Source organism: Xiphophorus maculatus, chromosome 5 (assembly GCF_002775205.1).
Source record: "Xiphophorus maculatus strain JP 163 A chromosome 5, X_maculatus-5.0-male, whole genome shotgun sequence".
NCBI lineage: Eukaryota > Metazoa > Chordata > Actinopteri > Cyprinodontiformes > Poeciliidae > Xiphophorus > Xiphophorus maculatus.
This window is the reverse complement of record NC_036447.1, coordinates 31543655-31564559: the sequence shown is the minus strand read 5'-3', so window position 1 is coordinate 31564559 and position 20905 is coordinate 31543655. Positions and strand designations below refer to the sequence as shown.

The following is a 20905-nucleotide window of genomic DNA, read 5'->3' as shown; positions in this document are numbered from 1 at the left end:
TCTCTTTTTTTCCAGGATATACACAGTGAAACTGTTGAAAGTGGCCCTCATAATTTAGATTGTATTCGGAGATCTCACAAAAGACACAATAAAGTAAATAATAGCATGTATTGTAATATAACTTTGAAGTAGTAGACATTCTCCAATGGAGCAGTAATGATTCAAGCCTGAGATGTATATAGGATACGACATTCTCATGAGAGGAGATTAGTAATATTACCTTGACAATATTCCCTTGACACACCTCGCTACTATTGGTTTAACTTTCACACACTTCATCTTGCGCAACAGATCAGTGCAGCAGGAGATAAAAGGTACAGGTGGTGACATTCGGTGTCACAGAGACAGATACTTCCACTGAGAGGACAGATGGGTTACTTCTTGTACTTCTCCGCTGAGACATGGACTCTGCTGGTTGCCTTTGTCACACTCCTCCTTGTGTGAGTGTTAATGAATGAGTATTGATCTATTTATTTCTTTCAGTTATTTGATTCTGAAACTGACATTTGTTCTATTCTCTTCCGCTCAGAATTGACTGCTTTTGTCTTTACTTCACACATAATTTTTCAGCCTTATTTATCCACAGGTATGCCTACTGGCCTTATGGAACTTTCAAGAAATTAGGTATCTCTGGTCCTAAACCTGTCCCATTTTTTGGGACAATGCTGAATTATCGAAGGGTATGTATAACACTTTTTAAACCGCACTTATAGTATAAAAAGTAGATCATGTTAACATCTTAATCAAAGATATTACATTGTGGATCTTCTTCAGAAGTCCTTGCAGCCTTTGTATTTTTATTTTTATTTTTTGAAAATCTAAAAGGATAAATGCTGATTTACATGTCCTTATTGCTCATTATTGTTTCACGCTTGGGTAAAATGCTGTAATTGTATTGGTAGTAATGAGTATTAACCTGTTCTACAATCATTGTCCAATTACTTTTATTGGGTAATAAAGGACAGTCATTTCCCTTATTCAGCTAAAGAAAACAAGTTGAAAGCTGTTCACCCTGTATGTCCTGTCCTAATAAAGAAAAAACAAACACTTTAAAAATCAGACATTGTTAGTCTGCTTGATGTGATCCAGATTTATGCCCAACAATCCTAATAAAACGTTTCTGCCACATTTAGACATCTTTAGAAGTCTGAGCATAGTCATGTTGTAATCCTGTTTAAACCCACACTAATGCAATTTATCAAGATGAAAGATAAACTGTTTCTGTTTTCCCTTTGCAACTAAGAGATGAGTCTCCTGATTATGTTGTCGAGCCACATCTGACTGTTGTAAACTGCTTGAAATTTCAAGATGTAAAAACTATCAACTCACAATTCAGTGTAAAAGTCTAAGTATTTTAATTTCTTCTGTAAGCTAAACTATAGAAGATCCTGTTAATCTGTGCAACAGAGATTTGGTTCTGGTTCAGATTTTCAGGAATATCATCCATCTGAACTCTTCTGATAGACTGTCTAACTAAAGATATGAGTAAATAATTTTTTATATTAACATAAATATAATACAATTTATTCTCGCACATACATTTCTTAAATAAGATTTTATTTTGAATTATCCAAGTGACCCTAAGAATACTGTTAATTGAATGAGAGTTTTAATAAACAACATTGACTAATGTAAAAAAAAAAGAAACTTGAAAACTCGTATGAAAAGTGAAACTCAGAAAAGGGAAGTAGTTTAGGAATCACAATGTGAAGTTTCTGTTATTGTGCAACATACAGGACTAATGTTCCAGTGTGAATGCCAGGAGTTTAGTTCCATGAAATAGTTCTATATTATATTTTACATCTTTATTTTAAATGCAGCTATTTTATGTAATTTTTTTATATATGCAGTGTTCTATGTAGTTTTTCTTGTTTAGTTTGCAAATGAAGGCTAAAGGGAAAAGTTCTGGCAGAAATAATCAAACTAAAAGTGCAACTTGAACTAAATTCCACGTAAACTCACTTCTTGCTGGTTCTTCTTGTTACTTCCCTGATTGTTCCTGGTTCCTGTGATTTTGTTTTTTAGTTCTGCTCTGGCTCCCTGTGGTCCTTGTGAATGTTGTATGCTTTTGCTCTTCATTATTTATTTCTAAACTGCTCCCTGTCTCTGTCTCACTGGAACTGGGTGATCCTCACCACTACACATGATCACATAGTCTAGGTAGATTAGTCCAATACAGACAGATATGCAGTTCAGTTTAACTCTAATTTATAAAATATATATTTTTTAAATTTATTGAATCAGAATTATGTAAATTAGCTTCTATGAGCAACATTCAATAAGATGATCCATTATTTATTAATTCATTTAGCTGAAAATTGTATAAAATGTGTTCTCTAAATTATCTTATATTTCTGATGTAACATTATTTTTGTAATTAGGGGTTCTTCAACTTCGATCAAGAGTGCTATAGGAAATATGGGAAAATATGGGGGTGAGTTTTCATGTTGTAACTGTCATTGAAGAATAGACACAATAAACCAATGATTTGTTTCAGCTTAAACTGTTTGTTTCATTCTAATCTTTCAGTATTTACGATGGCCGCCAGCCCGTGTTGTGTGTTGCAGATCCTGAAATCATAAAGGCCATTCTGGTTAAGGAATGCTACTCTTTCTTCACCAACCGCAGAGTATGCAGTTACTGCTCTACAATCCATATGAAGTCATAGTGATTTGCTTTTCATTTAGTTCTCACCAGCTGCCGTTTTATTATGTTAGAATTTCCGTCTGAATGGGCCCCTGTATGATGCTGTATCCATTGCTGAAGATGACCAATGGAAAAGGATCCGTAGTGTCCTGTCTCCTTCCTTCACCTCTGGGAGACTGAAGGAGGTGAGCTTCTCCACCTTCTCTACATCTTTCAACTTTTACAGCAATTTGACATGAACATACTGCTTCCTCCAAATATATTGGCACTGCTGGTAAAAAGGAATAAAAAGCTTTGAAATGAATTCACCTTTTATTAGAAATAGCATGCTCACATCGAAAAGAAACACAAAAAAGTGGAGTGCGTTTTTTCTGTGGAGAAACCCAAAGAAACATGCAATTAGTATACAACTCTGATAAATTCTATAGACTAAATTTAATGGAGAATATTGTTTTGATATCTTAGATTTATTTAGTAAGCAGAATGTCTAAGCCTTTTTAATTAGTACTCCTTCTCTCCTTTTGGTATTAGTATTGCATGACACACTGAAGCAAGCCAGTTGTTTATCTATATATGTCAGGAAATGGCAACAAGATCAAAGCAATCTCATTTACTAGACAGGAAAACTAGTAGAACAACTGGAGAAAGTAAACCATGAGAGGACTCGGGATTCTGGGTGATTTGCTCGGATCAGCTGATCAAAATGATCAGCTTCAAAACCAGATCCTTTTTAAGTACAAATATATTTACAGTCAATGCAATCCAATCCCATAAACAGATTGAAATTCAATCACATACATTGCAGTTCGATTCGGATATAAAACGATGTAATCAAGTATTATTTATTATATCAAATGGCTGAAAGTTTTCAAAGGAAACCCAACAGACTGTTATGAGTCTCTGACTTTGCAGCAATCCCTGAATAAACATATTGCAACAGCAAATTGCATCTTGACGTTACATACATGCTCAAGTTATCAGGATTTAGTCTAATATATTTTGAACTTTAATTTCAAACCAGAACATTTTCCATTTTTATTTGTGTGTGGTAATGTTTTTTTTTGTCTCTATGTGTGCATTAGATGTTTGAAGTCATGAAGAGTCATTCTGCTAACCTGATCCGCAGCATGAAGAAAAAGGCAGACAAGGGAGAAGCATTAGAACTGAAGGAGTAGGACGTTTTATAAAGTTGTTCCACAAGATGCTTAAATTCACCTCTATCAATGCCAAAACATTTTAAACATATTTGTGTTTGTTTACAGATTCTTTGGATCATACAGCATGGACGTCGTAACCAGTACAGCCTTCAGTGTAGATATAGATTCACTGAACAACCCTTCAGAACCATTTGTGACAAACATCAAGAAGATGCTGAAGTTTGACTTTTTAAACCCCCTCTTCCTTGCTGTTGGTAAAGTATAAAGAAAGAACAAACACAAGGTTAATGATATGTGGCTCCAATAACAGTCCAATTCATTCCTCAATCCTTAGAAGACATGGAAACTGGATGTTTTATATTAGTTTACAAGTTCATGGTTTAGTTATTCATAATAATAAAGAATTCTGTCACTTAAAAAAAAAACAGAACCTTTAGGTTCATGTGCATCATTTACTCTTTCAGCTTTATGCTTTTAAATAGAATATAATTTTGTTAAATCTCAATCTATTAATGTTGTAACAGACAAAATAGTTCCTGACCTTCCTTGTCCAGTAGTATTATAATTGTTGTTACTTTAATTTCAGCTTTCTTCCCCTTCCTCGGCCCCATATTTGAAAAGTTAGAATTTTCTTTTTTCCCCAAATCTGTGACCGACTTCTTTTATGCTTCTCTGGAGAAGATTAAGTCAAACCGTGAAACCAGCCAGCAGAAGGTACAGTCAGATATGATGTTTTTTTTTTCACTTTTTTTTTTTCTTGTTATATCAGCAGGCCTAGAAATGGGATCTGATCTGCTCTTATTTACTTGCAGAGTCGAGTAGATTTTCTCCAACTAATGATTGATTCTCAAAAGAACAATGGGTTGCAAACGGACAAAAGTGAGACGTACTTCAAACACTCACAATATCACACAGCTACACATCTTACTATTATGAACCATGTTGTATTTTCTGCAGGATTAAGTGACCATGAGATCCTTTCCCAATCCATGATTTTCATTTTTGCTGGTTATGAAACAAGCAGCAGTTCTCTCTCTTTCTTGGCTTACAATCTGGCCACGAACCCAGAGGTCATGAGAAAGCTCCAGGAGGAGATTGATTCCACCTTCCCCAACAAGGTACATATGCCAAATATAGAATATGTAAAGCATTTAGGTCTTTAAAAATCAGGTATTTAACTGGAATAAGTGCCTGATGAGCCATCTAACAAATGCTGATTTAAAACTAAAAGTTGCCCATTTTTAAATAGATTTTTTTAGTGCACCAGCTTGGTATGATTTAACTTTTGAATGATATCCTAACTTATTCAGACTGGCCTATAGAACTGCAGTATGACCTGGTAAACAGCCTGCTTGTGTTTGTGTAGGCTCCTGTTCAGTATCAGCCTCTGATGGAGATGGACTACTTGGACAGTGTCATCAATGAGTCTCTCCGCTTGTTCCCCATTGCCGCACGTTTGGAGCGTGTGGCCAAAGCATCTGTGGAGATAAATGGCCTTGTGATTCCAAAAGACATGGTTATCCTGGTCCCCACATGGCCCCTGCACCGGGACCCTGAGATATGGCCAGAACCAGAGAAATTCAAACCTGAGAGGTAAGAAGGAATGAACAACTACCACTAAATAAGGAAGAAAAATGCACATTGCTGCGTATCATCTGCAGAAGTCTGCTGCTAGTATGAATACTTTTGGTTACATATTTATGTGTATATTGTATTTTTTGCATCAGATTCAGCAAGAAAAACAAGGAGGACATTGATCCATACACATACATGCCTTTTGGGTTAGGGCCAAGGAACTGCATTGGGATGAGGTTTGCTCTAGTGGTGATGAAACTGGCAGTGGTGGAGATCCTGCAGCAGTACAGCTTCTCTGTGTGTAGAGAGACTGAGGTGAGATTACAGATTAACTCTGCATATTGCTCCTCTTTCAGGCTACATGAGGAAGCTTATGGGTAGGTTTTTAGTGTTACGTAACAATATGACACTTATTTTTGTCCATCCAAAGTTTGAAGACTCTGCTTAACACTGAGCTTTGCACAGTAATTCATACTGATCTTCATTTCATTGTCTCTTGTTCTTTTACTATAAGGTTTCTCTAGACTAGTATAGCTTTTTTCTTTTCTTTTTTTTTACAATGTTTGAATTAAATGGCCAAGCTGTTCTTTGCATTGCTTATTCAGTTCACACATTTTTCTCTCTGCACATTGAATTTCCTACCAGATCCCATTTGAGATGGATGTCCAGGGTTTGCTGGCACCCAAAAGACCCATCCAGCTGAAGCTGATCCCTCGCTCCTAACCTTCCAGCTGAAGAAATATTTTTAAATCAAATTGTGAAGTTTATTTTCTGAAATTTATATTCCCTTCCCATAAATGAATTTGTTGTATAATGATACATCTTATATAGCGCTTATAATACAACTTAATCAATGAGCTTTATTTTCTGTCCCTGTTTTTCTATATGTAATAATGTGTATTTGGATATATATGATTTTTCCAGCTTATGAAATATATCTAAATCAAATTGTAATGTTTATTTGGTGAAGTTTACATTCCTTTCCTATAACTGAATTTTTCAGTTAAGCCTATAGCATTGTAAGTCCCTTTTTCTTTATATGCTGAACTGAGAGAAAAATATTTTTAAACTGTGTTGCCAATAAACAGTGTACAGATGTACTATAGACTGATCACAGTAAAATACCACTGCATTGTGCTGCTTTAGAACACAGCACAATGCCACAGATGTTGCAATTGGCAAACTGACTGGAGGAATGTCAACTAGAGCTATTGCTTGTGAATTTAATGCTCATTCCTCTACCACAAGTTCACACATTCCTGTCCAAAGGCATTTCAGAGAATTCAACTGGCCACACAATTGCAGACCACATGTATCCACACCAGCCCAAGACCTTCACATCCAACATGTTCACCTCCAAGATCATCTGACATCAGCCACCCGGATAGCTGCACAAGCTGCCAGGTTATCAGCTTGACTGTATCTGACTTGAGTGGGAAAATTCTCATATTTGATAGCCTCCTGGGTCTGGACAGACGGCAGACAGCATGTGTGGCATTGTGTTGGTCAATGGTTTGCTGATGTCAATCTTGTGAACATCAACAAACCTTTGCTGCACAGTCATGTTGGAAGAGGAAGTAGCCAGCTCCAAACTGTTCCCACAAAGCTGGGAGAGTGGAATTGTCTAAAATGTCTTGGTATATGTAGTTCCTTTCACTGGAACTAAGGGGCCAAGCCCAGCTCCTGAAATTCATTGGAATTCACTGAGCTCCTGAGATTTACCCATTCTTTCACAAATGTAAAAACAGTCTGCATCCCTAGGTGCTTAATTTTATACACATCTGGCCCTGGAACCAATGGGAACACTTATGATTTTTAATGAGTAAGCAAATACTTTTGGCAATATAGTGTATATATAGTTTAGTTTAAAAATATTTTATTTATCCCTGAGTTCAGGATTTCTGTTTAATTATGCCTACTCACAAATCTTGTGAGAGACTCATGCAGCTTTATTATCTTAACTTTGTCATAGTTTAATAAAGACTGGAATATGTTTCAAATCTGTGTTTTTTTATATAGTTTTGAGGTTACATCAGGTTAGTTTAATGACATCCCCAACTTCTCAAATGGCCACAGTGTGGCCATATACCTGGACCTGATGCAGTACAGCAAGTGTAACTTATTTTCATGGCAATAACATTTTTGATGCATATATTTTGAAGAGTATTGATATTCAGAGTGAGCACAACTTATTTGATCACAAAAATACTTACAAAACAAATATGGAGATAAATGAGATAAGAAGAAACCATGTTTCAGTTAAAAAAAAACCCAAAAGGTCCATGACTGATATGGCATATCCAAATCTGTTGAGCTTGGGGGGGGTTGTACTTTGAATTCAACTGTGGGCACCGATCATCTATTCCCTCCCTTAAGAGTTACATAACTGGTCACTCTCTGGCATCATTTGATTTTCCAGGAAAAACAATAAAAGCAGTTTCTGCTACTCATAAATCCAATAGCATGACTGGGCATGTCTGAATGAGTACAGTAGAAAACTAGAAATCTTAAAAACAAACTGAGAAAAAGTGGCATTAAAAACAGATTTTCTGCTTTTCTCCAGCATATACACAGTAAAACTGTTGAAAGTGGCCCTCATAATTTAGATTGTATTCAGAGATTTCACAAAAGACAAAACAAAGGCACATGTAGACAGACAGACAGTAACCCAACCTCCATTATTATTATTATTATTATTATAGTCAACCCCACCTCTCGCCAAAAACGTTTGCTGGAGATAGGCACCAGCAGCCCTCCCGATGCCACTAGGGACAAGGGTGTACAGAAAATGGATGGATGGATTATTATAGTCAGAGTTCTGACTACAGACGCTCTCAGTGAGTGTCAGCTTGAAACATTCTCAAAGTTCGCAGATCGAACTGGAAAACCGTTTGGGCAAACCTACCAACCTCGCTACTATTGGTTTAACTTTCACACACTTCATCTTGCGCAACAGATCAGTGCAGCAGGAGATAAAAGGTACAGGTGGTGACATTCGGTGTCACAGAGACAGATACTTCCACTGAGAGGACAGATGGGTTACTTCTTGTACTTCTCCGCTGAGACATGGACTCTGCTGGTTGCCTTTGTCACACTCCTCCTTGTGTGAGTGTTAATGAGTATTGATCTATTTATTTCTTTCAGTTATTTGATTCTGAAACTGACATTTGTTCTATTCTCTTCCGCTCAGAAATGACTACTTCTGTCTTTACTTCACACATAATTTTTCAGCCTTATTTATCCACAGGTATGCCTACTGGCCTTATGGAACTTTCAAGAAATTAGGTATCTCTGGTCCTAAACCTGTCCCATTTTTTGGGACAATGCTGAATTATCGAAGGGTATGTATAACACTTTTTAAACCGCACTTATAGTATAAAAAGTAGATCATGTTAACATCTTAATCAAAGATATTACATTGTGGATCTTCTTCAGAAGTCCTTGCAGCCTTTGTATTTTTATTTTTAGAAAATCTAAAAGGATAAATGCTGATTTAAATGTACAAGATTTCTACACTTTGTGAACCTCTAAACATTCTCAACTACATGTCCTTATTGCTCATTATTGTTTCACGCTTGGGTAAAATGTTGTAATTGTATTGGTAGTTATGAGAGTATTAACCTGTTCTACAATCATTGTCCAATTACCCTGTATGTCCTGTCCTAATAAAAAAAAAAAAAAAAAAAAAACACTTTAAAAATCAGACATTGTTAGTCTGCTTGATGTGATCCAAATTTATGCCTAACAATCCTAATAAAACGTTTCTGCCACATTTAGACATCTTTAGAAGTCTGAGCATAGTCATGTTGTAATCCTGTTTAAACCCACACTAATGCAATTTATCAAGATGAAAGATAAACTGTTTCTGTTTTCCCTTTGCAACTAAGAGATGAGCGTTGGTTTGCGGTCCAAAATCAGACAAGTCCAGCCATTATAGAGCTCTAAACTTTTCTTTATATCCGTCCTTTGCACATTACATGACAAACATTCCAAACAAGAGGGAGCCACCCCTCTGATTCAAACCACCTGGCTTTTAAAGCATGGCCAGGACTAATTAAGGGGCGGAGACAACAATTACATTTCCAGGTAAACAAAAGAACAAACATTTGTGCTAAACAATATTCCTAAACAAATATTCACAGAATTACAACTAACAATTTAACACAAACAAAAATAAGCTGGGACCAAACAAAAAATAAAACATCTCTCCTTCTCAAAGAATGGACCTTCTCAGTAAGGTAAATTGGAAACACCAGGTCCTAGGCATCACTGCTCATGGGCGCGCCTCCATGGCAGCACATGACCTCAAAGGAAAGAGAGGATGATCAAAACAAAATATTAAATAAAGCAACAATACAGGAAGCACAAAAAAACAACAACACCTGTTGAGGGGGGGGGGGTAAATCCCTCACACTTCTCTCCCCTTCAGGAGACTCGCTGTGGTTCACAGCGAGACAAAAAGTCTGCAACTGTGTTCTCTTTTCCTGGAATGTAGCCCATCTTAAATCGATAAGGTTGAAGAGACAGGAACAATCGTGTTATGCGACTGTTTGTGTCTTTCATGACTTCCAACCATTTCAGTGCCCGATGGTCAGTCTCAAGAGTGAACTCTCGCCCCAAAAGATAATATCTGAGAGAGTCAATTGTCCATTTGATAGCCAGACACTCCAGTTCCACTGCCGAATATCTGGTCTCTCGCGGAAACAACTTCCTACTAATGTAGGCAACTGGTTTCTTCTCTGCTTCTCCCTGCAAAAGAACCCCACCAATTCCCCTGGCAGATGCATCGGTCTGAACTGTGAAGGGTAAAGTGAAGTTTGGGCTCTGTAGTACAGGTTCTTGACACAGTGCCTGCTTCAAATCCTGGAAGGCCCTCTCCTGTTCTCCCCACACAATTTTTACCTTTGATGTCCCAGTGAGGTCAGAAAGAGGAGCTGCTCTAGCAGAAAAGTTTTTAATAAATCGACGGTACCAACCTTACTGCCCAGTCTCTCTCAGGCCACTGGTATGCCATTGCTAACCTTTCAAAGGTTGTTAGGTATTGTTCAATGTCATCTCCCTCCTCAAACTTTGGAATATCAGATTGAGTCCATGCTCTTTGTACTGGCTCACCTCTAGATTGATGCCAAGAAGCTGGTCTGCCATCTGCTTCTGATGAGGGGCCTGCTTGAGCTTCAGCTTTCTGCTGCTTCTCCAGATCATCTCTTAGATTGTTAATTTCAACCTGCATCTGGTGCCATCTCCTTTCTTGCTTACACTCTTCTTTGTCCCATCTGTCAACAAAGTCACTCTGGAACTGGAGACATCTTTCCAACATGGCAGAAATACTGTTCATGTCCACAGACGTAGTTTCAACACTGCACTGCAAAGTCGGCTGGCCTGTAGCTCCATCCTGCTCTGCATCCTCCACTGGAGCTGCGTCTGCCACTTTGAGGCCTTTTGTCTGCTGCTTTGGACCCATAATTAGCTCTTATCCGGACATCAGCGTCGCATCCCACTCCTGACACCACAATGTTGGTTTGCGGTCCAAAATCAGACAAGTCCAGCCATTATAGAGCTCTAAACTTTTCTTTATATCCGTCCTTTGCACATTACATGACAAACATTCCAAACAAGAGGGAGCCACCCCTCTGATTCAAACCACCTGGCTTTTAAAGCATGGCCAGGACTAATTAAGGGGCGGAGACAACAATTACATTTCCAGGTAAACAAAAGAACAAACATTTGTGCTAAACAATATTCCTCTTGCTTTTATTGTAGAGGAGCACCTGACCTGCAACAGTTGCTTGAAATTTCAAGATGTAAAAACAATCTACAAATTATGGTGATCACATTTCACCATAACTTGCTCTTTCACTCAAAATTCAGTGTAAAAAAATTATAATCTGTATAATCTGTGCATATAGCTCCCATATTTAGTATATTTATACACAATATCTATATCTCTTGCTATAACCCCTTATAGTCCATACATACATAGTCTTGTACATCTGTAAATAAATATTTATATCTCGTAGAGCACTTCTGGATAGATGAAAACTACATCTCGTTGCTTGTACTTGTGACAGTGCAATGACAATAAAGTTGAATTCTATTCTATTCTATTCTAAAAGGATTATAAAGGATTTCACACTTTATAATGTGTGAAAGCTAATCTAAATTGTAGCAGATCCCGTTAGTTGATCTCTGTAACAGAGGTTTGGTTCTGGTTCAGATTTTCAACAATATTCTCTGTTCCACCAAATCCACTGATGAATCTTGACTACAAGCACATATTGAAAAAGGTAGAAAGAGAAAATAATTTTTTCCTCACTTTTTAGAGTGGTATGGTCACAGAGTAGTAACATATTTTACAATCACACAGATTTCTTAAATTCGATTTTATTTTGTATTTTGTCCATTTATCCAAGAGTTTTTTTCCACAACAGATTCTAAGACTATTGTCAAATGAATGACAGTTTTAATAAATGACATTGAATAAAATTCAGTTAATAAAAACATGTCTACCCAAGTGAAAAGAGAAATTCAGAAAAATTAATTAATTCAGTGAAATTTCTTTCATTGTTCAGCATACATGATTCTATTGTTCCAGTGTGAATGCCAGAAGTTTAGTTATTTTAAATAGTTTTTATTTCATTGTTGGCCTCTTTACCAGGTAAAGGTTTCCCCTACCCCTCCACAAAGTCTTTCATCTCACTTTAACACTTCCTTCCCCATTATTCTACTCTCCACCCATCACCCCTCAACTGGTCACCTCTACAGTAAACATCACCATAGAAACCAGCTGGTGAGACTCCACCCTGGCAAGGCTGAGGCCCCGCTGGTGTGAACTCCTGTGCTATCCAGCTCTGTGCAGTTTTCCTTCATATCGAAACATACTGCATTGTTCTGGTGCCAAAGATGCACCGTCCCTGTGACTCCAAGGACTACAGGTGCTGTAGGTGGTGTTGACCACCCACATCAGACTGTGGACTATCTGATGATCCAGATAGTCCACATTTCTGCCAGCTCTAGATTGTCCAGTCCAGACAGTCTACATGTGGACAGCCAGTCCAAAGTCCATGAACTGTGAACTGGCAGACAACAGTTTGTGCACCTGCGACACTGTTGTCAGCAGCATAGGGGCCCCACAAGGGGCTGTCTTTTATCCTCTATGAAACTGACTTCAGTTATTGTACTTGTGTCGCTGTCTTTTACAGAAGTTCTCAGATGACTCAGCTGGAAGTTGTATTAGTGAAGATGATGAGTACAGGGCTGCTGTGGGCAACTTTGTCACATAGTGTGGGCTGAATCACCTGCAGCTCAATGTGATAAAGACCAAGGTACTGGTGGTGGATCTGAGGAGGAGCACCAGGATGCCTGTGACCCCAGTTTCCATCCAGGGGTTAGGGTGGACATTGTGGAGCATTATAAATATCTTGGATTCCACATTGATAATAAACTGGACTGGATCAAGAACACCAAAGCTATATACAGGAAGGGCCAAAGTTGCCTCTACTTCCTGTGCAGAGGCATCTTCATCCTTGTGTTGTGAAGGCTGAGATCTTTAATCATCTGCTGGACTTTGCTCAGGATGTTAAATGGGTCTGTGGTTGCCAGTGCCATCCTGTATGTTGTGGTGTGCTGAACCAGCAGGCTGAGGGTGGAGGATACCAATAGACTGAACAGATTGATAAGCAAGGCTAGTGACGTTGCTGCACTGAAGTGAAGCTGGACGTCCTGACAGTGGTGTCAGAGAGAAGGACTCTGTCCAAGATACAGGTCATCTTGGACAACAAGTCTCATCCACTTCATGTTGACCGGCTACAGAAGCACCAGAGACTGATAGCACCAAAATGTTCCACAGAACACGATTCCTGCTGGGTGCCTTCAGATTATACATTGAATGTAGCTATTTTAAATAAATATTTTCTTACAGTATGTGTAATGTTCTATTTAGTTCTATTAGCTATTCATTAGTTTGCTAATGAAAGCTTAGGGGATAAAAATATCAGCAGGAATAATTTAAATGAAAATGCAACTTGAAATAATTTCCTCATAAACTCGGGGTTTTGATAGTTTAAATGGTCACGAGGGTAGATTTTATGGTTCTAACAGATGGGACTTGATTTCTAATAAAATTGTTACCTTGGAATTATTTTTATTGGATTATCATTAGCTTATTTATGTTACAACAACATTTCAATGACACTCTAAAGATTTAATGATGAATGTGAACAGGTCCAATTAACGAAGCTATATTTCAGTGTAGTGGAATGTATCAGATTTAAATTGATTTAAAATGAACTGTAGCCAGATATGCAGTTCAGTTTAAATCACATTTAGAAAATGTATTTTTTTTTAATATATTGAGTCACAATAATGTAATTTAGCTTCTATGAACAACATTCTTTAAGATGACCCATTAATATATTAACTCATTCTGCTGAAAATTGTATAAAATGTGTTCTCTAAATTATCTTATATTTCTGATGTAACATTATTTTTGTAATTAGGGGTTCTTCAACTTCGATCAAGAGTGCTATAGGAAATATGGGAAAATATGGGGGTGAGTTTTCATGTTGTAACTGTCATTGAAGAATAGACACAATAAACCAATGATTTTTTTCAGCTTAAACTGTTTGTTTCATTCTAATCTTTCAGTATTTACGATGGCCGCCAGCCCGTGTTGTGTGTTGCAGATCCTGAAATCATAAAGGCCATTCTGGTTAAGGAATGCTACTCTTTCTTCACCAACCGCAGAGTATGCAGTTACTGCTCTACATATGAAGTCATAGTGATTTATATTTCATTTAGTTCTCATCAGCTGCTGTTTTATTATGCCAAAAGAATTTTCATCTAGATGGGCCCCTGTATGATTCCCTGTTCAATGCTGAAGATGACCAATGGAAAAGGATCCGTAGTGTCTTGTCTCCTTCCTTCACCTCTGGGAGACTGAAGGAGGTGAGCTTCTCCACCTTCTCTACATCTTTCAACTTTTACAGCAATTTGACATGAACATACTGCTTCCTCCAAATATATTGGCACTGCTGGTAAAAAGGAATAAAAAGCTTTGAAATAAATTCACCGTTTGTTACAAATAGCATGCTCACATCCTAAAGACACACAAAAAAAGTGGAGTGCGTTTTTTCTGTGGAGAAACCCAAAGAAACATGCAATTAGTATACAACTCTGATAAATTCTATAGACTAAATTTAATGGAGAATATTGTTTTGATACCTTAGATTTATTTAGTAAGCAGAATGTCTAAGCCTTTTTAATTAGTAAGACATTTTTCTCGTGTGCTCTATTGCATGACACACTGAAGTAAGTCAGTGTGTCATGCAATACACACTGACTTATTTTCTGGTTGTCAGGAAATGACAACCAGAAAATAGTCACATTGCAAAACTTACATTCTGTCTACATCCTTTTTTGGGAGGGACACCATGGGGGAAAAAGCAAATGAAGAGGTGTGGAGTTTGGTTTTCATGACTGGGCCTCGAACTTTAACTTTGTTGTGCTATGATTCAGGGAAAGCTAGTTATCTGGCAACAGAAACTGCAGGTGAATTTGAAGTGAAATAAAGAACAAGTTTATGGGTATGGAGATAAGCAATTCATTTCCACTGTTAAGCATGGAGGGAGGAGATGTGGTGCTGTGGGCTGATTTATTTTGAGTGGATTCTGTAAACCTAGTTGGTGGTCATAGCACCAAGAACACTTTGCAGTTCCAGAAAATTCAAGATGATAATCTGGTGAACTCTTTTCACAGCTATTTTCACCCTTTTCACTCTTTTTTTTCAAAGCAATCTCATTTCCTAGACAGGAAAACTAGTAGAACAACTGGAGAAAGTAAACCATGAGAGGACTCGGGATTCTGGGTGATTTGCTCAGATTTCAGTTTATCTGTGTCGTGCTGAGCCACGACAAATATTGTCTCTAGGCAGCTTCAAAACCAGATTCTTTTTAAATAGAAATATATTTGCAGTCAATGCAATCCAATCCCATAAACAGATTGAAATTCAATCACATACATTGCAGTTTGATTCGGATATAAAACGATGTAATCAAGTATTATTTATTATGCCAAATGGCTGAAAGTTTTCAAAGGAAACCCAACAGACTGTTATGAGTCTCTGACTTTGCAGCAATCCCTGAATAAACATATTGCAACAGCAAATTGCATCTTGACGTTGCATACATGCTCAAGTTATCAGGATTTAGTCTAATATATTTTGAACTTTAATTTCAAACCAGAACATTTTCCATTTTTATTTGTGTGTGGTAATGTTTTTTTTGTCTCTATGTGTGCATTAGATGTTTGAAGTCATGAAGAGTCATTCTGCTAACCTGATCCGCAGCATGAAGAAAAAGGCAGACAAGGGAGAAGCATTAGAACTGAAGGAGTAGGACGTTTTATAAAGTTGTTCCACAAGATGCTTAAATTCACCTCTATCAATGCCAAAACATTTTAAACATATTTGTGTTTGTTTACAGATTCTTTGGATCATACAGCATGGACGTCGTAACCAGTACAGCCTTCAGTGTAGATATAGATTCACTGAACAACCCTTCAGACCCATTTGTGACAAACATCAAGAAGATGCTGAAGTTTGACTTTTTAAACCCCCTCTTCCTTGCTGTTGGTAAAGTATAAAGAAAGAACAAACACAAGGTTAATGATATGTGGCTCCAATAACAGTCCAATTCATTCCTCAATCCTTAGAAGACATGGAAACTGGATGTTTTATATTAGTTTACAAGTTCATGGTTTAGTTATTCATAATAATAAAGAATTCTGTCACTTTAAAAAAAAACAGAACCTTTAGGTTCATGTGCATCATTTACTCTTTCAGCTTTATGCTTTTAAATAGAATATAATTTTGTTAAATCTCAATCTATTAATGTTGTAACAGACAAAATAGTTCCTGACCTTCCTTGTCCAGTAGTATTATAATTGTTGTTACTTTAATTTCAGCTTTCTTCCCCTTCCTCGGCCCCATATTTGAAAAGTTAGAATTTTCTTTTTTCCCCAAATCTGTGACCGACTTCTTTTTTGCTTCTCTGGAGAAGATTAAGTCAAACCGTGAAACCAGCCAGCAGAAGGTACAGTCAGATATGATGGGATTTTTTTCCCGCATTTCAGTCTCTTATTATCAGCAGGCTTAGAAATGGGATCTGATCTGCTCTTATTTACTTGCAGAGTCGAGTAGATTTTCTCCAACTAATGATTGATTCTCAAAAGAACAATGGGTTGCAAACGGACAAAAGTGAGACGTACTTCAAACACTCACAATATCACACAGCTACACATCTTACTATTATGAACCATGTTGTATTTTCTGCAGGATTAAGTGACCATGAGATCCTTTCTCAATCCATGATTTTCATTTTTGCTGGTTATGAAACAAGCAGCAGTTCTCTCTCTTTCTTGGCTTACAATCTGGCCACGAACCCAGAGGTCATGAGAAAGCTCCAGGAGGAGATTGATTCCACCTTCCCCAACAAGGTACATATGCCAAATATAGAATATGTAAAGCATTTAGGTCTTTAAAAATCAGGTATTTAACTTGTATAATTTTTTTTTTCCATATTTGTTGAAACTGTCATTATGTCGTGACAGTATGGGATGAGACAGATAATCTTTGTAAAACATTGTGCTCCTTTGCCTTCTCCCCATGCTCACAGTTCCATCAACAAACAACCAATTCGTGCCAGGAGGCGGGTCTAAGAGCTGTTAAGCACCCTCTGTGTGGCGCTGCTCAAACCCTCCAGCCCTCCAACTCCCCTCCTTGCTCTCTATTATACTGCAGCTAGCATAGCTTGTTGTGAATTATTGGGCTAATTACCATGGCCACCGATGACAGTGGATAAATGGTATTCCTGGAACAATTAATTGTTTCCCTGCCATTACCACATTGGCCAGCAAGTACGTTAGGATGATTGACAGCGCAAAGACACTGCTGGTTCTGATTGGTTGTTTTTGGTCAGGAGTGGTGCATTTCTTCAGATGGCAGTAGCAGCTCAGAGAGGAGGTGGAAGAGATTGATCTTTTCACAGATTATCTTTAGAGAAACTTTTTAGGTCAGAGACCTTGTCAGTGTAAAATTTTATCAGCTCCTCTAAAGTAAAGTAGAGGCACCAATATTTTAAAGCTTCTAAAATAGTATTCATACTAATGTAGTTTGTGGTAATTAGTGCCTCTATTTCCACTTTGTTTTTTGCCCAACAAAGCAATAACATTCTCAGTCACACGGTGGCACCAAACACAAATCAGATAAAAAACAAAGCATGAGATCATGAGCTGCAGTGGAAAGCCAACAACTAAGCTTTTGGGAAAGACACGGAAGAGATTTGCTAGTTTTATTGTGTGAATACTTTATGTTTTATATTGTGCCAAACAAATAATACAATGTAGCAGAAACGAAAAAAAAACAGTTCCTTTTTTACTTTCTGCTACACACAATGATTATATGCTAAATCTTTAACTGTAATCTGCACTTAATCTAAGTAGGAATACCATTTTCCCTTCAATAGCTGACACAAAGCTTTAATATTGCAAACATTATAGAGGTGTGAGATCCTGCTCTCAAATTCAAACTGTAAGCTCTTTATATCTGGCATTTCAATTCTGTCATAAACTCTGTGAGCAAATTCAAGTACTTGTCTGGACATATGGATGAGAAACTGCAAACTTTAGTATCTGCTTCATCACACTAATATCGATCCAATACCAGTGCTCACATTTTTATAGCACAGAGTGGGTATTTAGCTCAGCTAAAGGTAGTATAGATACCACCCTTAGCTATTTATAATAAAGTTAGTATTCATACTACATTAATATGATTACTAAATAATATATATATATACTGTATATATACTGTATATATACAGAGTATATATATAGATATATATATATTCCAATAGAGAGAGAGACAGATAAAGAAAGAAAGAAAGAAAGAGATAGAGAGTGGAGAGAGAGAGAGAATGTAATGTATGATCCGATAATGTATGAATACATTATCCATACATTAATATGAATAATTGTACACAAATGTGAATAAGCTATCTTCTGAGTTCCTCCACAAGGTAAAAGAGGCCTGGGAGCAGGAATTTATTTGGATAAATCCCTGAATGAAAAAAGTCTGAATGAAAATGATGAAAAAGAACTATTATTATTATCATTGTCTTTTTGGCAATACACCTGTCACTAAAAATGTTATTATTCTATCTGAACCACCTGATGAGCTACCCATTAAACAAAATGCTGATTTAAAACTAAAAGTTGCCCATTTTTAAATAGATTTTTTTAGTGCACCAGCTTGGTATGATTTAACTTTTGAATGATATCCTAACTTATTCAGACTGGCCTATAGAACTGCAGTATGACCTGGTAAACAGCCTGCTTGTGTTTGTGTAGGCTCCTGTTCAGTATCAGCCTCTGATGGAGATGGACTACTTGGACAGTGTCATCAATGAGTCTCTCCGCTTGTTCCCCATTGCCGCACGTTTGGAGCGTGTGGCCAAAGCATCTGTGGAGATAAATGGCCTTGTGATTCCAAAAGACATGGTTATCCTGGTCCCCACATGGCCCCTGCACCGGGACCCTGAGATATGGCCAGAACCAGAGAAATTCAAACCTGAGAGGTAAGAAGGAATGAACAACTACCACTAAATAAGGAAGAAAAATGCACATTGCTGCGTATCATCTGCAGAAGTCTGCTGCTAGTATGAATACTTTTGGTTACATATTTATGTGTATATTGTATTTTTTGCATCAGATTCAGCAAGAAAAACAAGGAGGACATTGATCCATACACATACATGCCTTTTGGGTTAGGGCCAAGGAACTGCATTGGGATGAGGTTTGCTCTAGTGGTGATGAAACTGGCAGTGGTGGAGATCCTGCAGCAGTACAGCTTCTCTGTGTGTAGAGAGACTGAGGTGAGATTACAGATTAACTCTGCATATTGCTCCTCTTTCAGGCTGCATGAGGAAGCTTATGGGTAGGGTTTTAGTGTTATGTAACAATATGACACTTATTTTTGTCCATCCAAAGTTTGAAGACTCTGCTTAACACTGAGCTTTGCACAGTAATTCATACTGATCTTCATTTCATTGTCTCTTGTTCTTTTACTATAAGGTTTCTCTAGACTAGTATAGCTTTTTTTCTTTTCTTTTTTTTACAATGTTTGAATTAAATGGCCAAGCTGTTCTTTGCATTGCTTATTCAGTTCACACATTTTTCTCTCTGCACATTGAATTTCCTACCAGATCCCATTTGAGATGGATGTCCAGGGTTTGCTGGCACCCAAAAGACCCATCCAGCTGAAGCTGATCCCTCGATCCTAACCTTCCAGCTGAAGAAATATTTTTAAATCAAATTGTGAAGTTTATTTTGGGAAGTTTATGTAACTTTCCTATAGATTAAAGTTTTGTATAATAATATATCAAACTGATATAGCAATTTTTAGAGTATGCTAACAAGACTAAATGAATTATCTTTAATGCCTGTCCCTATTTCTTTATATGTCATGATGTATATTGTTGAGTGGACTCAAAAGCACCAGATATGGGAATTTGAGTTGATAACAAGACAAACCAGCAAATAGTGACTGACAATGAATAACTTAAATACTCAGAGGTTTAATACTGGAACAAAGGAACTGGGCTGATTGCTAAAGGGTTGCAGGTGTGAGTGAAGGGAGCAGGAGTCCGTCTGAGGAGAGGGAGAGAGACATGGCACAGGGGGCGAGGTAGAGTACACAGGGGACTAGATAAACAAAAGACACAAAGATTTAAAAGAAAAAGGACATAAACTAGACTCAGTAAGGAAGAACTGAAGTGGAAATGGAAAAGATGTAGAAGTAATAAAAACGACTACAGAAAAAAAAAAGACAAAAGACAAAACCAAACTCAAACAACCCCAGATCTTAACACTATATCCTGTACCACCGGATAAATGACATGCAATGTTTATAGACACATGCAATTTTACTCTCTTGACTTAATCATTGTTTAATAAAGATATTGTAGAATATGTTTTCATAGCTGTTTTTTTTTCATATTTATGGTTTCATCAAGATTTATTGTACAACCTATGAAAAACTAGTTCAGTTTTATTATGTCCTTATAAAAACCTTTCTCTTGCTGGTTGATTTATGTAGCTGTAAAACTCTTTTAGTAAATTTAAAATGTATTTTATGCATACGATGCCACCTTTCTAGAACTGTCAACAAGAAAGCATTGGAAAATTCCCTTTTAGGTTTTATCATATTGATGGGCAGTCACAAGGTCACTCCTGGTCCAGTCCGTCCTCTGCAGTTTAACACACTGCTGTATGCTCTAAAGAGGATACAAAGGTGCTACACCTGCGGATTATTAACAGATCAAATGAATTTACTTGGGAGCACAGGGGTTGCTACCTTTCCTCTAAGTATTATTTGGAAAAAATAAGACCATACTTAATTCATGAAATACAGCATTTTCATGTTGATTTCATTTTTGTTGTATGAATTAGAGTCTGTATGTTGCTGTGCATGAAAT

The 20905-nt window shown here is 37.2% G+C and overlaps 2 protein-coding genes across 4 annotated transcripts; both read left to right on the top strand.

Annotated features, from left to right (window-relative positions):
• The first annotated feature begins 327 nt into the window (after window positions 1-327).
• Window positions 328-6505, top strand: LOC102219031 (cytochrome P450 3A30). Of its 2 annotated transcripts, XM_023334099.1 has the most exons (13): window positions 328-440; window positions 587-680; window positions 2382-2434; window positions 2530-2629; window positions 2718-2831; window positions 3729-3817; window positions 3909-4057; window positions 4390-4517; window positions 4616-4682; window positions 4761-4921; window positions 5170-5396; window positions 5531-5693; window positions 6024-6101. In XM_023334099.1, exons 1-13 carry the CDS (start codon window positions 370-372, stop codon window positions 6099-6101), a joined length of 1494 nt encoding a protein of 497 aa, XP_023189867.1. In that variant the 5' UTR covers window positions 328-369. The 2 variants fall into 2 exon arrangements, with proteins under 2 accessions (XP_023189867.1, XP_023189866.1); XM_023334098.1 differs by having other exon boundaries at window positions 370-440; window positions 4616-4921; window positions 6024-6505.
• A 1862-nt stretch (window positions 6506-8367) lies between these two features.
• On the top strand, window positions 8368-20288 carry LOC111608645 (cytochrome P450 3A56-like). Of its 2 annotated transcripts, XM_023334101.1 has the most exons (13): window positions 8413-8483; window positions 8626-8719; window positions 13874-13926; window positions 14022-14121; window positions 14208-14321; window positions 15677-15765; window positions 15857-16005; window positions 16338-16465; window positions 16563-16629; window positions 16708-16868; window positions 18780-19006; window positions 19141-19303; window positions 19634-20288. In XM_023334101.1, the coding sequence occupies exons 1-13, from the start codon at window positions 8413-8415 to the stop codon at window positions 19709-19711; spliced, it is 1494 nt and encodes a 497-aa protein (XP_023189869.1). In that variant the 3' UTR covers window positions 19712-20288. The 2 variants fall into 2 exon arrangements, with proteins under 2 accessions (XP_023189868.1, XP_023189869.1); XM_023334100.1 differs by having other exon boundaries at window positions 8368-8483; window positions 16563-16868.
• The last annotated feature ends 617 nt before the right edge of the window (window positions 20289-20905 follow it).

What these genes read in the sequence shown, in the direction of transcription:
- LOC102219031 (XM_023334098.1), top strand. Translation starts at nt 370, where the DNA reads ATGGGTTACTTCTTGTACTTCTCCGCTGAGACATGGACTCTGCTGGTT. An exon ending in AAATATGGGAAAATATGGGG is followed by an intron (nt 2,435 to 2,529) that starts GTGAGTTTTCAT and finishes CTAATCTTTCAG; the next exon opens with TATTTACGATGGCCGCCAGC. An exon ending in GAGAAATTCAAACCTGAGAG is followed by an intron (nt 5,397 to 5,530) that starts GTAAGAAGGAAT and finishes TTTTTGCATCAG; the next exon opens with ATTCAGCAAGAAAAACAAGG.
- LOC111608645 (XM_023334100.1), top strand. Translation starts at nt 8,413, where the DNA reads ATGGGTTACTTCTTGTACTTCTCCGCTGAGACATGGACTCTGCTGGTT. An exon ending in TTTGTCACACTCCTCCTTGT is followed by an intron (nt 8,484 to 8,625) that starts GTGAGTGTTAAT and finishes ATTTATCCACAG; the next exon opens with GTATGCCTACTGGCCTTATG. An exon ending in CTGTGTGTAGAGAGACTGAG is followed by an intron (nt 19,304 to 19,633) that starts GTGAGATTACAG and finishes ATTTCCTACCAG; the next exon opens with ATCCCATTTGAGATGGATGT.